At 38.6% G+C, this 14,500-nt stretch overlaps 2 protein-coding genes across 2 annotated transcripts; one reads left to right on the top strand and one right to left on the bottom strand.

The window, feature by feature from the left end:
* Positions 1 to 264: 264 nt before the first annotated feature.
* On the bottom strand, positions 265 to 3,162 carry LOC103711524 (small ribosomal subunit protein uS12-like). Its single transcript, XM_008797696.6, has 4 exons — positions 3,023 to 3,162; positions 1,014 to 1,169; positions 799 to 925; positions 265 to 612 (listed from the first exon to the last, which is right to left on the bottom strand). Exons 1-4 carry the CDS (start codon positions 3,025 to 3,027, stop codon positions 472 to 474), a joined length of 429 nt encoding a protein of 142 aa, XP_008795918.1. The 5' UTR covers positions 3,028 to 3,162; the 3' UTR covers positions 265 to 471.
* A 3,093-nt stretch (positions 3,163 to 6,255) lies between these two features.
* LOC120112994 (uncharacterized) lies at positions 6,256 to 8,082 on the top strand. The gene is made up of 2 exons (XM_039133306.3): positions 6,256 to 7,613; positions 7,721 to 8,082. The coding sequence occupies exons 1-2, from the start codon at positions 6,839 to 6,841 to the stop codon at positions 7,747 to 7,749; spliced, it is 804 nt and encodes a 267-aa protein (XP_038989234.2). The 5' UTR covers positions 6,256 to 6,838; the 3' UTR covers positions 7,750 to 8,082.
* The last annotated feature ends 6,418 nt before the right edge of the window (positions 8,083 to 14,500 follow it).

Raw genomic sequence — 14,500 nt, forward strand, 5'->3', positions numbered from 1 at the left:
CTCCCCTTTATCTCCCTAAATGACTGATGTATCAAAAAATTGCAAGATGCACAAACACCAGCTAAAACAGAGAACTATAGTTACTTTCTGACATCCAAATAAACTAATCTATGATAGCAAACAGATGCTTGAATAACACCAAATTGAAAGATCGGGAAACAGAGGGTGCACAAAGATCGAAAATAGCTGCAGTACAATAACAAAGAGATGAGCTAGCCATTATTGAACTTAATTGCAAGGATGAGCCCATCACATCAACCAAAATTGCAGAAAGAAGCAAGGCAAGATCATGCTATAATATAGGTTGCAAGTGCATGCAAAAACACAGCATAACAATGGAAAATCTTCTTAGCAATCTACTAAACTTCTTAAAAGCATGTCGACAGAAAACTGGGCTACAGAGTGAAAGTGATGAAGATAGAGCCAAAACATCAGATTGGTTCACATCTGAAAGGACTCTAGGATGAAATTTCAAGACCGAGGCTTCTCTTTCTTCTCCTTGAAAAGAGCCAGTAGTGACACACCAGAAACCTTCACAACCTTGAATCTCACTCCAGGAATATCACCAACAGCATGCCCCTTCCTTCCGAACCCAGCAATCAACACTTCATCCTGTAAAACATATTGCATCTTAGTGACAATTTTCACCAAAAAGCAACTGTATAAGACAATAGTGAATGAACTATAAATTTAGTGGCACAAAAAAAACCACCAGTATTCATCTTATGTGCTGTTTATGTAGAATGTTGAAGCAATTTTGCTGCTATAATTCCAAGACAAGTTTCCATAAAAATTTACATTTTCTTCAATGTAGTTTAAGCAACCATCATTTGGCACAAAGGCTGCAATTTTCTTCCCATTCTTTATAAGCTGAACTCTGGCACACTTTCGGATAGCAGAGTTGGGCTGCTTGGCTTCAATGCCACTGCAAAAGTGATCTAAATTAGCCTCTCAAACTTCTACAGCAGCAAACAGAAGGATACGGTAGAACAAAAATTATGTATATATCCTACATCTTTTCAAGGACAATGCCCTTGGCATGAGAAGAACCAGCAAAGGGCTTCTTCCACTCATTGCCAAGATGGCTCTTCTTGTATGCTTTGTCTGCCCATCTCTGCCTCCTCCTGTGAGTTTTGAGCTTGCGAGCAGATCCCATCCCACGAGTCTTCCTGTCATGAAGCAACTAAAAATTAACAAATAACCCAAAAAAATCTCATATAATCATGTGTTCTCGTATAGATTGTACAGAAAAAAAAATACTTGAGTCACATCGGTTGAACAAACCTATCACATGTTAATGGAATGACCTCTAATGCTACAACAAACTTCCAAGCCATTTGCCCCATTAGTAACACATGACAGTTCGTCCCTCATAATAAATCTAACAAAGCAATTTACCTATCTCCTTGGAATTAAAGCTTGCTACAATCACATTACAATGACAGTTTGCTGATGACTTCATCTTATGCACAGAGTTGTGTCAATAAGTGACTATGAGTAAAATTAGTTTTCAACTTTAATTTTTAAGAGGAATACATAAACACTACCAAAAAAGAGAGGAGAACACATAAAAAACCATAGAAACTTCACTCAATAACAGTTGTATTTAATGATCATCATGTATGTTAGATATCTCCCATGTTTTACATCTTTTAAAACATCACATCAAAATACTACTTTCACAACATGGTTTTAGACAAGTCAGCAAAAATAAACTCCTGGACATCCTAAGTAGCTTCAAAGTTCGAACATGACAACAAAATACCACTTCCCAAAACATGTTTCATGCTCCTAAACAACACATAATATAAAATAGCAAAACCACTTAACATCCTATAGTGATTTACACAGGCTCCAATATCAAACTAATGCTAACAAAACTCTAAAAGAATGGTCACGAAAGGACAGGATGAATAGTGCTAGACATTGATGGTCTCGCTTGGGCATTGCCTTAGTAAACTCGCCTCACTGGAGAATCATCAAGACACTCAGGTGTTTCCTCACCTCGCCCAAGTGACTAGATGAGTACCTGAAGCACCTTTGTCCACATTGGCATACATGTACAGCCACAATACATAAAATGCTAGCATATTTTTCATATTTATTTCTGCCAGTTTTTCAGGTAAAAGTCTACATTTCTGCAAGCACGAACAGAGGACTGAGGCGTTCAACATAATGCTTCTATAAATGAAGTGATGAACAGGGTTTTCTAAATAGATAATAGTTCAGTTCAAGTTATCATGAAAGCATGCTCGGACATCAAGTAAAATGAAGGACAGGTGGAGCAGAAGCCACAGCAAAATGGTAAGATCTAAAGGAATTGTAGATCAGTAGTTGTAAATATAATTCTGCATGAAAACTATCAAAAATAAATTTCTTAAAGCATCAACCATCAATTTTATCAAATGCTCACATTTGCATAAATCAACCATTATATTATAAAGTCAAACCATATATTTCATCACATGAATCTGAGGATAGGTGAACAAAATAGATGCAAAATTAAGAATTGCATAACATGTCTTACCGTCACATCTTTTCCCAAATATATATGATTGCAAACAACAGAAACCCTATGATATACACACACATACGATTTATTTGGCACAAACACTTGTTTTCTACGAGCCCTCCATTTCTCAAATCATGACCTCCTTTCTGCTTACTTCTTTTCAATACTTTCTTGACGATTACAACTCTAAGATTGACGAAACAACCAGATATCATGCACATGGAACCACAAAAAGGCAAAGCCTTTGGCAGGAGAAAATCGGTAATAGGATTTCTAGGCACAGAAATTCCCAGATCCCCGGGCGCTTCCTAAACTCTAGATCCGACAGACCAACAACCAAACTACCAATCAAAAGAGATCTCATATGGATCGAAAGACACAACCAAATAACGAATCATGGTCAGGCTTGGAGACAACCATCGGGAACGAGAATTAGGAGAGAAAAAACAAGTGGAAAATCAATGAGAAAACGAAAACAGAACTGGAATTTAGGGTTCTTGGGAGACTCACCCCATCTTGATCGGAAGGCTTGCGCTCTCCTTGCTCTCTTCTTTCTCCCTCCCTTTCACTCTCTCTCGGCAACGGGCGGCGGGGGCTTCGGGATCGGAGTGGAGAGGCGAGGAGCGAACCCTAACAAGTCATCTTATACCGCGGGCTTGGGAGGGTATTTCAGTAATTTCGAGAATTCGTATCCGTAGGTGCTGTCTTGTAACCGGGTCGGGTCGGATCGGAAAGAGCAGATCCATTTAAATTTGGCTCTCTGTGTTTCCTGCTGGTTTTCTGGTGTACACATCAAAATCTTATTTAGAAAAACACACATTATAATTTATCAAAACTAATGTTAATAAACATAGTAATCGATACTCATTTTAAATGTTGGATGAATCTTCCGTATATCTTCGATATTTAGAAGCTTTTTTTTTTTTGTTATTGTTTATATATTAGAGGAAGCATCAAAACTAAGCCCATCTCACTTTTAGAATGCTAATGGAATATTTCAGGAATGATTTGAATTGAATAAGAAATAAATATTGCCGCTAAAATTTGAACTCCACGGAGATCGGCCGAGTTCCAAGGTAAAAATTTCAAACTAGTGGGTAATGACGATATGGCTGATTGTACTTTTGATATGCAAATTTGACCTAAAATAAAGTCTTCGTGTAGAAAATTTTCTGCCAGGAGACCTTTATACTCAAGTCAGTCGAATTACAGATGGAATAGAGAGAGGGCATTTCTAAAATGAGAGTGGAGGTGAGATAAATGCACAATAACATCTCGTCATACAATAACTGCATAGTAACAACCTTCCACGTTTGTACACGCCGCCATAATTACATCAATTGTGCAATTATGGCCAAGTTGGCATAACTATGGCTACATAATTTACGTACATTAATCTTGGAAGGATCTTCAAGAGAACACACTCTTGCTTTGATGAGTATTGAGGCAAAAAAGCTCAAAACATACGGTACTTCAGTTTACCTGAAATTAGGTTGGCAAATATTATCCGCATCAACAAAAAACTTTAAAGAGAATAAAAGAGAATTGAGAGGGAGAGCATCCATGGATTGAGAAGAGAACGTATCTTTAAATGGCACTTGGAAAGTGAAGTACAGAGGGTAGGAATTTTTTTCTCAGTTTTTTTCTTAATTTTTTTAAGGAGGGAATTTTTTCACATCTTCCTTATCTTGCCTCCCAACTCGGTTTAGTCATGCGGCATACATGGGCACCCGCTTTGGAGGCAACCCACACAAGGCCCGGCCCAACAGTCAAATTGCAATTATTGGATCGAGGCAGATTGAACTTGGGCTGGACCTATCGTCACGAAACGTTCCAAGCCCATTCCAGCGCAGCATAGTTGGGGTTCCGGGATTCCGCCATTTCGTAACCTGCCGACAAGTGTCGGTGGACCAGCGTAACCATGGACGGTTCAGATCAGGGACACGGTCACATCAACGGCTAACGGCTGATTAGACATCGATGGGTTCGGATCTCGATAGCAACGCCACGGAAAATAGACGGCCGATATTCTTCTCGCGGGAATTCCAGCTTTCCAGATGAAACGAATCTCTCCCGAAATGAGGAAAGAATTTTGAATTTTGGTTGCGCGACATGGAGAGCGCCGCTTGGTCGCCTGCGCGTGAGAACAGAAGCCGGAGACGTTGCAGGATAATAGAAAGCGACATTGCTTATGCAGGATAAAAATATATATATTTGAACCTCCCCAAATTCATAAGGTAGCAAAAGCTTTATATGCTCAAGCATTTTTTTTTATTATATATGCCTATTATGTAGAATGGTATGCTACTCGAGATCAAATGCATTCGTCCAGGATATAAAATGAACACCAATTAAATCAAATAATAATAGTAGAAAAAAAATTGGAAGAAAAAAATAAATTTAATAAAAAAATAAATTTATCATTCTTAGGTAGACCCAGTGAAGGTGATTGAACGGATTCTACTGGAGGAGCTGAAAGAGGCAGACCATCCGATTTTAGAGGACATCAGAAGGCTACTGAGAAAGTGTAGCATCTTTCAAGTTGCGCATATCTACAAGAAGGAAGATGAACACAGCTGCAGATCGGGTCTCCTTCTTTGTCGCCCATCATTCTGGAGATTTTTTCTGGGTCTGTCTTGTATCTGTTCCCTCACCTCGAGGTTGCATATTTTCTCTTAACTCTAATGGCAATGCTCACGCGAGATTAGTGTGAGCGGTCGATGCACTACAAAAAAAAAAAAAAACTGAAATAATGAGTTTAACTTTTTTTGCACAAAGAAGCCTTAAGTCTCTCCAAGATGCCTCTCCCTCCATCCTATGGCATCTTATAAATGTTGGATCCTTAATCCAACGTTGGGCTTATATGTGAATAATTATGCATTGCAGACTGTCATATAAGGTTAAACCCATTTAAAAGTGATCTACTAAGGTATGGACTATTTAGGCTTTAATGTATCTGATAGGGTGTGGGCCTTTAATGTGTAGAGACTTAAGGGTTATTCTTATTTTCTATGATGGGCTGAAATAGGAATACCAAAAGGTAATCATAGGAATACCAAAAGGTAATCATAGGAATACCAAAGGTTATCTTAATGGTGGTATACCAAAGGTTATCTTAATGGTGGTATACCAAAGGTTATCTTAATGGTGGTTATGGTCCCTGGATCACACGTATGCATAATTCTATTGTGACATCCCATCATTAGATAGAGAACAGGGAGAAGCTAAAAAAAAAAAGGGGGATTCTCCATGAGAACGTGTTGATCTAGAAGAACAACCACACGACTCTACAGAGATAGGATTGTTATGGATTCAGGTACGCTTCCGCTTATCAATTATTGATTCTTGGTGATCCAACATGATGGTTCTTGGGATTTAGATGATGGTCTTCATCAAATTTTTTTTATGAATCTTGTGAGATTTCTAACAATTGGTATCAGAGCCCTTTCATGTTGAATCATTGAGGATCGAATATATTTTCGATCTATGATTATCTTTTGGTATTGTTTTTTCAAAAGAACAATTTTTGACTGTTCTTCCGGAAGTTTAAAAAAAAAAAAAAATTTAAGGAATTTCGGGAGAGAGGGGAAGAACAGAGATCGGAATTATTTGTTTTTGATGGTTTTTTGGATCGCAAATTCTCGTGTTTTTTGATCTCTAAAACCCCTCGGGATTCTTGTTTTGTTCTGCACGGGCCCTTGTGTTCCCGTGGGTGGGGTTATGAATGTGAAAATCTGAAAGGTTACCCCGGGCCGACTCCGGTTCAGGCCGAGACCGCAGACCAAATTGTGGGAATTTTTGGTGCAATTTTTAAATTCAAATATTGGTAAAGTTATATGTATTTTGGGACAAATTAATTGAAGCAACATGTCGCCAAAGTGACCTCTCTTGCGGAAATTAATTTGTTTTGAAATATAAACGGTTGTGTGCATGTAACCTATGTAAATATTGACCGGCCCAAAGGAAGGTTGATATTTGACAAATTTATATGTGCACTTGTGGTAATAAACACGTGATAATAATTCGGTTTTCTATTACATGTGAACAATGAATCAGCCCAAAGGAAGATTTATTGTTTGACATGCTCTTATATCAGTGTTTAATTACTGCGCCAAGGTATCACTTACAAGTTAATATTGTTGTCCAAAGACGAAATATTAATAGAGTGACCGGTACCTTGAGATGGGGTTTACCTTTATTTGAATTTATTTATTTATTTATTTTTATTTTTGTTTTGAGACTTATGTGAGCTTGTTTTGTTTGTTTGTTATTCTCTGTTCAGCTTTCACTCCTGCTAATATTACTGCTAGCATCAATTCTATTCCTATGCTGAATGGCACTAACTTCAAGTCTTGGCAAGAGAACCTCTTGATAGTTCTTGGAGTCATGGATATTGACCTTGCGTTAAGGGCTGATTCTCCACCATCTCTTACAGATAAGAGTACCTCTGATGACAAGAGGGAGAAAGAAAGGTGGGAGAGATCAAATCGCATGTGTATGATGATCATGAAGAAAGCCATTCCTGAAGCATTCAGGGGCACAATATCTGAAACAATTACTACGGCTAAGGAGTTCCTTGCAGACATTGAAAAGAGATTTGTCAAGAACGAAAAGGCTGAAATAGGTATGCTCTTGACAAGCCTAATTTCAATGAGGTATAAGGGGAAAGGCAATATCAGGGAGTACATCATGGAGATGTCTCATCTTGCTTCCAAGCTGAAAGCACTTAAGCTTGAACTCTCTGAGCACTTGCTGGTGCATCTGGTTTTGATATCCCTTCCGACACAGTTTAATCAGTTTAAGGTGAGCTACAACTGTCAGAAAGAGACTTGGTCTCTGAATGAGCTCATCTCACACTGTGTTCAGGAAGAGGAAAGGCTGAAGCAAGATAAGGTAGAAAGTGCTCACCTGGCCTCAACCTCTAAGGACAAGAACAAGGGACAGAAAAGAAAGAAGGGTAAGGAAGCTGCAGATACAGCATCTCAGAAGAAACAACAAAAGAAATCGGATCAGCCGGCAGGTACTAGTTGTTTCTTCTGTGGAGCTGAAGGGCATCAGAAGAAGCATTGCACCAACTATCACGCATGGCGTGCTAAGAAAGGTATGCTTCTTAATTTGGTTTGTTCTGAGGTTAATTTAACTTCGGTACCTAGACACACATGGTGGATAGATTCTGGTGCAACCACTCACATTAGTGTGTCTATGCAGGGTTGCCTGAGTTGCCGAGAGCCAAGTGATGGTGAAAGATACATCTATGTGGGCGATGGCAAGACAGTTCGAGTTGAGGCAATAGGGAAATTTAGATTATTGTTAAAGACTGGATTTTATTTGGATCTTAATGAAACTTTTGTTGTACCGTCTTTTAGACGGAATTTGATTTCTGTTTCTGTTTTGGACAAATTTGGTTATTCTTGTTCATTTGGAAATGGAAAATTCAGTTTGTTTCATGATTCAAAATTGGTTGGATCTGGTTCTTTGTCAAGCTACGATAATCTTTATTTAATTGATACAATTACCTCATTTAGTGAATCCCTGCAATTAAGTACACGAGGTATAAAGAGAAAATTAACCGATGAGAATTCAGCTGCATTATGGCACAAGAGATTAGGTCATATCTCCAGAAGGAGAATAGAGAGACTTGTGTCAGATGACATTCTGGACCCCTTAGATTTTACAGATTTTGATGTTTGTGTTAACTGTATAAAGGGAAAACAAACCAATAAAAGGAGATTTGTAGCCAACAGGACTTTGGACGTCTTAGAACTTATACATACGGATATTTGTGGGCCATTCCCTACGGTTGCTTGGAATGATCAACAATATTTTATAACGTTCATAGACGATTTTTCTAGATATGGCTACATTTATCTCATTTACGAAAAGGCACAGTCGCTGGATATGTTCAAAAATTATAAGGCTGAAGTTGAGAACCAACTAAGCAAAAGGATTAAAAGCGTCAGATCTGACCGTGGTGGTGAGTACTATGGCAGATATGACGGTTCAGGTGAACAACGTCCAGGACCTTTTGCTAAGTTCCTAGAGGAATGCGGTATCGTCCCGCAGTACACTATGCCGGGTTCGCCCACTATGAATGGTGTTGCTGAAAGACGAAACAGGACGCTTAAAGACATGGTGAGGAGTATGATTTGTCATTCTACCTTACCAGATTCACTCTGGGGAGAAGCACTTAAGACTGCAGCATATATCCTTAACAGGGTTCCAACTAAAGCAACTGCCAAAACCCCTTATGAACTTTGGACAGGCAAGAAGCCTAGTTTAAAGCACTTGCACATTTGGGGATGTCCAGCTGAGGCAAGGCCTTATAGGCCTAATGAAAAGAAACTGGACTCAAGGACGGTGAGTTGCTATTTTATTGGATATTCTGAAAGATCCAGGGGGTACAAGTTTTATGATCCCACGACTAAGTCGATTTTCGAGTCAGGAAATGCTCGGTTCTTTGAGGATGTCGAGTTTGCGGGGGGAGATACAGTTAGGGACTTTGTCTTTGAAGAGGAATATATTGATATTCCCACAGATGCTATTGGCATTGTTCAGGATTCTATTCCTGACCTTGTTCAAGATGCAATAGATCAAGACAATGTCGGAGAACCCTCCATTCAAGAAATTGTTCCAGAAGAACAAACTCTACCACCTCAAGATCCTATGCCATTAAGGAGATCCACTAGAGAAAGGAGAAGTGCAGTGCCAGATGATTACATTGTATTTCTCCAAGAACATGAGGTAGATATTGGAGTGATGGAAGATGATCCGATCAACTTCCATCAAGCCATGGAGAGTTCTAACTCTCAAAAGTGGATAGATGCCATGAATGAGGAGATAAAGTCCATGAAGGACAATGACGTGTGGGAACTTGTCCCATTGCCTGAAGGTGCGAAACCCATTGGTTGCAAATGGATATTTAAGACCAAGAGGGATTCGAAAGGCGATGTGGAGAGGTTCAAGGCTCGTCTTGTCGCAAAAGGTTTTACACAGAAAAAAGGCATCGACTATAAAGAGACTTTCTCTCCAGTTTCTTCGAAAGACTCTTTTAGGATTATAATGGCATTAGTGGCGCATTTCAATCTTGAGTTACATCAGATGGATGTGAAGACAGCGTTTCTCAATGGTAATATTGATGAGACGATCTATATGGTGCAGCCAGAAAACTTTGTGTCAAGAGACCCAAAGAATATGGTCTGCAAACTTGAGAAATCCATCTATGGGCTCAAACAAGCATCTAGACAATGGTATTTCAAGTTTCATCAAGTGATCATCTCCTTTGGTTTTGAGATGAATTTGGTCGATGATTGCATATACCATAAGTTCTGTGGGAGTAAGTATATTTTTCTGGTTTTATATGTTGATGACATTTTGCTTGCCAGCAACGATATAGGCTTATTGCACGAAACCAAGAGATTTCTAGCTAAGAATTTTGAGATGAAAGATCTTGGTGACGCCTCTTTTGTATTAGGTATACAGATACACCGGGATCGCTCCCGAGGTATTCTAGGATTATCACAAAAGGGCTATATCGAAAGGGTTCTCAAGAGATATGGCATGCAGGATTGTAAACCAGGAGATACCCCTGTGGCTAAGGGAGATAAGTTTAGTCTCAATCAGTGCCCTAAGAATGATTTTGAGAAAAAGGAAATGCAGAAGATTCCTTATGCGTCAGCAATAGGAAGTCTGATGTATGCTCAGGTTTGTACGCGTCCGGATATTGCGTACGTTACTGGGATGTTAGGAAGGTATTTAAGCAATCCAGGAGTAGACCATTGGAAAGCAGCCAAACGAGTCATGCGGTACTTACAGAGAACAAAAGACTACATGCTCATGTATCGGAGGTCAGATCAGCTTGAGATCGTTGGGTATACTGATTCTGATTTTGCTGGATGCCAAGATAGTTTGAAATCTACATCGGGCTATATCTATCTGCTAGCTGGAGGTGCTGTCTCCTGGAAGAGTGCTAAACAGTCTCTTATAGCCTCCTCTACCATGGCGGCAGAGTTCATAGCGTGTTATGAGGCGTCCAATCACGGAATATGGCTGCGGAATTTTATCACGGGGCTGCACATAGTGGACGATATTGAAAGACCACTCAAGTTATTTTGTGACAATAAGTCAGCAGTGCTATATTCCAATAACAACAGGAGCTCGACGAAGTCGAAGCATATTGACATCAAGTTCCTAGTTGTCAAGGAAAGAGTTCAGAGTGGACAGTTGTCTATAGAGCACATCGGTACAAACTCCATGGTTGCAGATCCGCTTACTAAGGGATTGCCACCTAAAGTGTTTCATGAGCACACTGCTCGTATGGGTGTCATATCATTTCAGGATATTTGGTTTTAGTGAGAGTTTGTAATTATAGATGTTGCTCTAACAAAGACTTATTTTTCAGTCATTACAGTCTGTAAATATTTTCTGCAGAAATAAAGTTTTGGTTTATTCACACTCTGATTTTGGTATGGTTTGATCTCACTAAAGTTAAGACGGACCAGTTGGAAATAGGCATGTTAAGATCACATTATATGAAATTTCCATGCTACACAACCACATCATAATCCATGTCATTCAGTTGTATTGGCATACGTGACCATTGATGGGTCGAGTTACGACAGTTGTAACAAAGGCCGCTTTGATCCTATGTTGGTATGATTGATGGACCGGATTGGTTATAGATACATTTCGGTAATGACAGCAAAGTTGAGCTCGTACGGTTATTTTTACAATGCATAATTATAAGGTTACACATATAGTCCAAGTGGGAGATTGTTGGATCCTTAATCCAACGTTGGGCTTATATGTGAATAATTATGCATTGCAGACTGTCATATAAGGTTAAACCCATTTAAAAGTGATCTACTAAGGTATGGACTATTTAGGCTTTAATGTATCTGATAGGGTGTGGGCCTTTAATGTGTAGAGACTTAAGGGTTATTCTTATTTTCTATGATGGGCTGAAATAGGAATACCAAAAGGTAATCATAGGAATACCAAAAGGTAATCATAGGAATACCAAAGGTTATCTTAATGGTGGTATACCAAAGGTTATCTTAATGGTGGTATACCAAAGGTTATCTTAATGGTGGTTATGGTCCCTGGATCACACGTATGCATAATTCTATTGTGACATCCCATCATCAGATAGAGAACAGGGAGAAGCTAAAAAAAAAAAGGGGGATTCTCCATGAGAACGTGTTGATCTAGAAGAACAACCACACGACTCTACAGAGATAGGATTGTTATGGATTCAGGTACGCTTCCGCTTATCAATTATTGATTCTTGGTGATCCAACATGATGGTTCTTGGGATTTAGATGATGGTCTTCATCAAATTTTTTTTATGAATCTTGTGAGATTTCTAACAATAAATTCTCATCTACTTTTCTTCTACCAACCCTCTTTCACTCTTAATAAAGCCATGCATTTTTTTCTCTCACTATAAGATAAAAATACCACCATCTCTCACTAAAATGCAACCACAAAATAAATCTCTAACATCTACACGCCTCTACTTGCTGAAACAATCTTATAGCCACATCTATATGTGTATATCAAACAAGCATTTCTTCTTGGGCATGACACTTGATCAGCAGCCAACGCATGCATCCATGATGGAAGTACAATAGCCAAATATTTCATGCTTCAAGCACGTATATTGATGAAATGCTCATGATCATTCTTAAAAGGAACCTGTGCTTCATAGATGGAGAAATTCGGTCTAATGAGAGGTTGGATTGCACCTTGGTGAAGAAATATGGTGTGGCTTGAGGTCCATGAGGAATCCTCCCAAACAACAAAGGAATTGGAGATGAGGAATGTAATCAATGAGACAAATGCGAATGCATTTATTGTGATGCATAATTAAAAAGAGCAACTTCATGATTGATTTAATTATGAATTGCCATTACGAGAGCCTAAGCTACCATTAAACAATCATTCATCTCCAATCAATCGCACTAGCTCTTGATACCATCATGTGGACAACACCGGCTACCAACCTACTGTTGTTCTTTATGCTTACATGTGCTATATCTACCATGCCCTGGAAATTTTTTCTGATGCGGTTTTTGGCTGCTAATGTGTATTTAATCCTATATTAATTATTTATTGAGTTGATCTTGAATATTTATATAAAATTAAAAAATTGAAATAATATTTTCTAGCTAATTTTTTTAGGTAAGGTTCTAAGTTATTACAAATAGTATCAGAACGAATTCAGCTCATGGCCCATATGAATTAGAAGACACTGCAGCACGAGCTCATTGAAGCTAACCATGGACTGATAATGGTGCTTGTGATTTGATTTGAATAAATTTGGATCCTTAGTTAGACAAAGACGTCAAGGCTTAAATAGGAGGAGTATATGAAGATCCGTACAAGCGTGTGTTTAATCTCACATTGGTCATTCGTTGGATAGATTTTGGGTACTGTATCAAGAAATCCAAATAATATTTTCTGGCTAGCCTTTTTGGATAAGATTCTGAGTTATTATATCTATGAGATATATGCGTGTGGTTTTTCTCCTCTTTTGAAGAAAAAAATAATCTCACCAGCAGTAAGCTTTGCCTGTAGATTCCTTAATATGCATCAAGCTCAAGATGTATTAAACAGTGCCCCACTTACCTGTTGCCACAACAATGCCGTGCCCAAATTGTCATAATTAAAATAAATGGTTTAAGGAGGCACAGTGAAATGGCTTATTTGCACAATCCAAGATTTTTCTCTTCAAAATATGAAGAGACTTTGATCTTTGTGGTGGGCATTATTGAGGTGATATTCTATCTTCTAGGTGCATGATGAGGGGTTTAACACAGACCCTAGATATGCCATCATGCTTGCACGGTCAACATCTTGTCCACCCATGAGTGATGTGATATGTAAGGTGATAAGATATGTGTGAACCAAGCCAAATTAATGGCACATCTAGCATTCTTAGTTGCTGACTTTGGATGCTGATATATAGAATTTCAGCGAACTTAGGAGTAATCTGGCTATTCATCATCATTACGCATCTTGAATTCTCCTTGCCTGCTCTTGAATGGCATCATGTCCAAACGCCAAAAAAAAAAAAAAAAAAAGGCTCTTCTACTTGGACTACTAAAAATTATTTGATGTAATTTTAAAGGTAGATTCTTGAAAGGGGGCTTGTCCTAACCATCGCACTCATCTTTGTTTAGCAACAAGAGATTTTGGATATTGACAATTACAGTATGCAAGAGTACTCGTGCTCCCCTTATGATCTCTCCTTCCAGCTCCTCCATAGAGATTTTACTGTGAATGAATGAGGTGAGAGACATCAATATGCAAAGCAAGCCCGATGCTGCCCCATCTAGCCTGCTTAGGGACAAGATAAAAATTAATAAACTATTAGTGGTGTACTACAAATTACTATATTGTAATAAATTAACAAATTCGCTTTAAGGTTGTGTCCAGGAAACTTTGCAAAATTAGATTGTTGGATTAGTTTGCTTGAATTGAGGCACGTGACAAACACTGCCCAAACGTGATTCAGTCTGCAGCGATCTCGTCTCTAAGATAAAAAAAAGTAGTTTAGCTTGATCCTCTTTGAATGAGCATGTTCGCTTGGGAGGCTAGATCCGATCAACTTCTTTAATTACTTGGAAGAAAAAAAAAAGGAAAGAACCGCGGACTATAACAATGAGCATAGAGTACTTGGAAGGAAGTGGATATATGATGGTGTGTTTGTGGGATGTGTTCAAGGTCTTAGATTCAGAGCCTATTTATATACAGAGAGGAATTGAGGGCTATAACAAGGAGCACAGAAAAGGAAGTGGATTTGCGATGGTGTGTTTGTGTGATGTGTTCAGGGTCCTAAATTTAGTGCCTATTTATATACTCTGTTAGCGAGCCTATGTGCCGACCCACTTCACTCAAAATCTAATGCTAACTTGAGCTTCAAAAGATGGAATTACTATAAAAGCAAAAGAACGTGCTTTTAGGTATTAAATATAGGACTAAAAAAGA

Source organism: Phoenix dactylifera, chromosome 15, assembly GCF_051530095.1.
Source record: "Phoenix dactylifera cultivar Ajwa chromosome 15, Ajwa_hap1_PhDact_Kaust_v1.1, whole genome shotgun sequence".
Lineage (NCBI taxonomy): Eukaryota > Viridiplantae > Streptophyta > Magnoliopsida > Arecales > Arecaceae > Phoenix > Phoenix dactylifera.

Bases quoted from the DNA above. Each gene is read 5' to 3' on its own strand.
- LOC103711524 (XM_008797696.6), bottom strand. The intron at 926-1,013 runs GTAGGATATATA...TCACTTTTGCAG, and splicing joins GGCATTGTCCTTGAAAAGAT to TGGCATTGAAGCCAAGCAGC. The intron at 613-798 runs GTAAATTTTTAT...TATGTTTTACAG, and splicing joins TAAACTACATTGAAGAAAAT to GATGAAGTGTTGATTGCTGG.
- LOC120112994 (XM_039133306.3), top strand. From the start codon at position 6,839: ATGCTGAATGGCACTAACTTCAAGTCTTGGCAAGAGAACCTCTTGATA. The intron at 7,614-7,720 runs GTATGCTTCTTA...GTGTCTATGCAG, and splicing joins CGCATGGCGTGCTAAGAAAG to GGTTGCCTGAGTTGCCGAGA.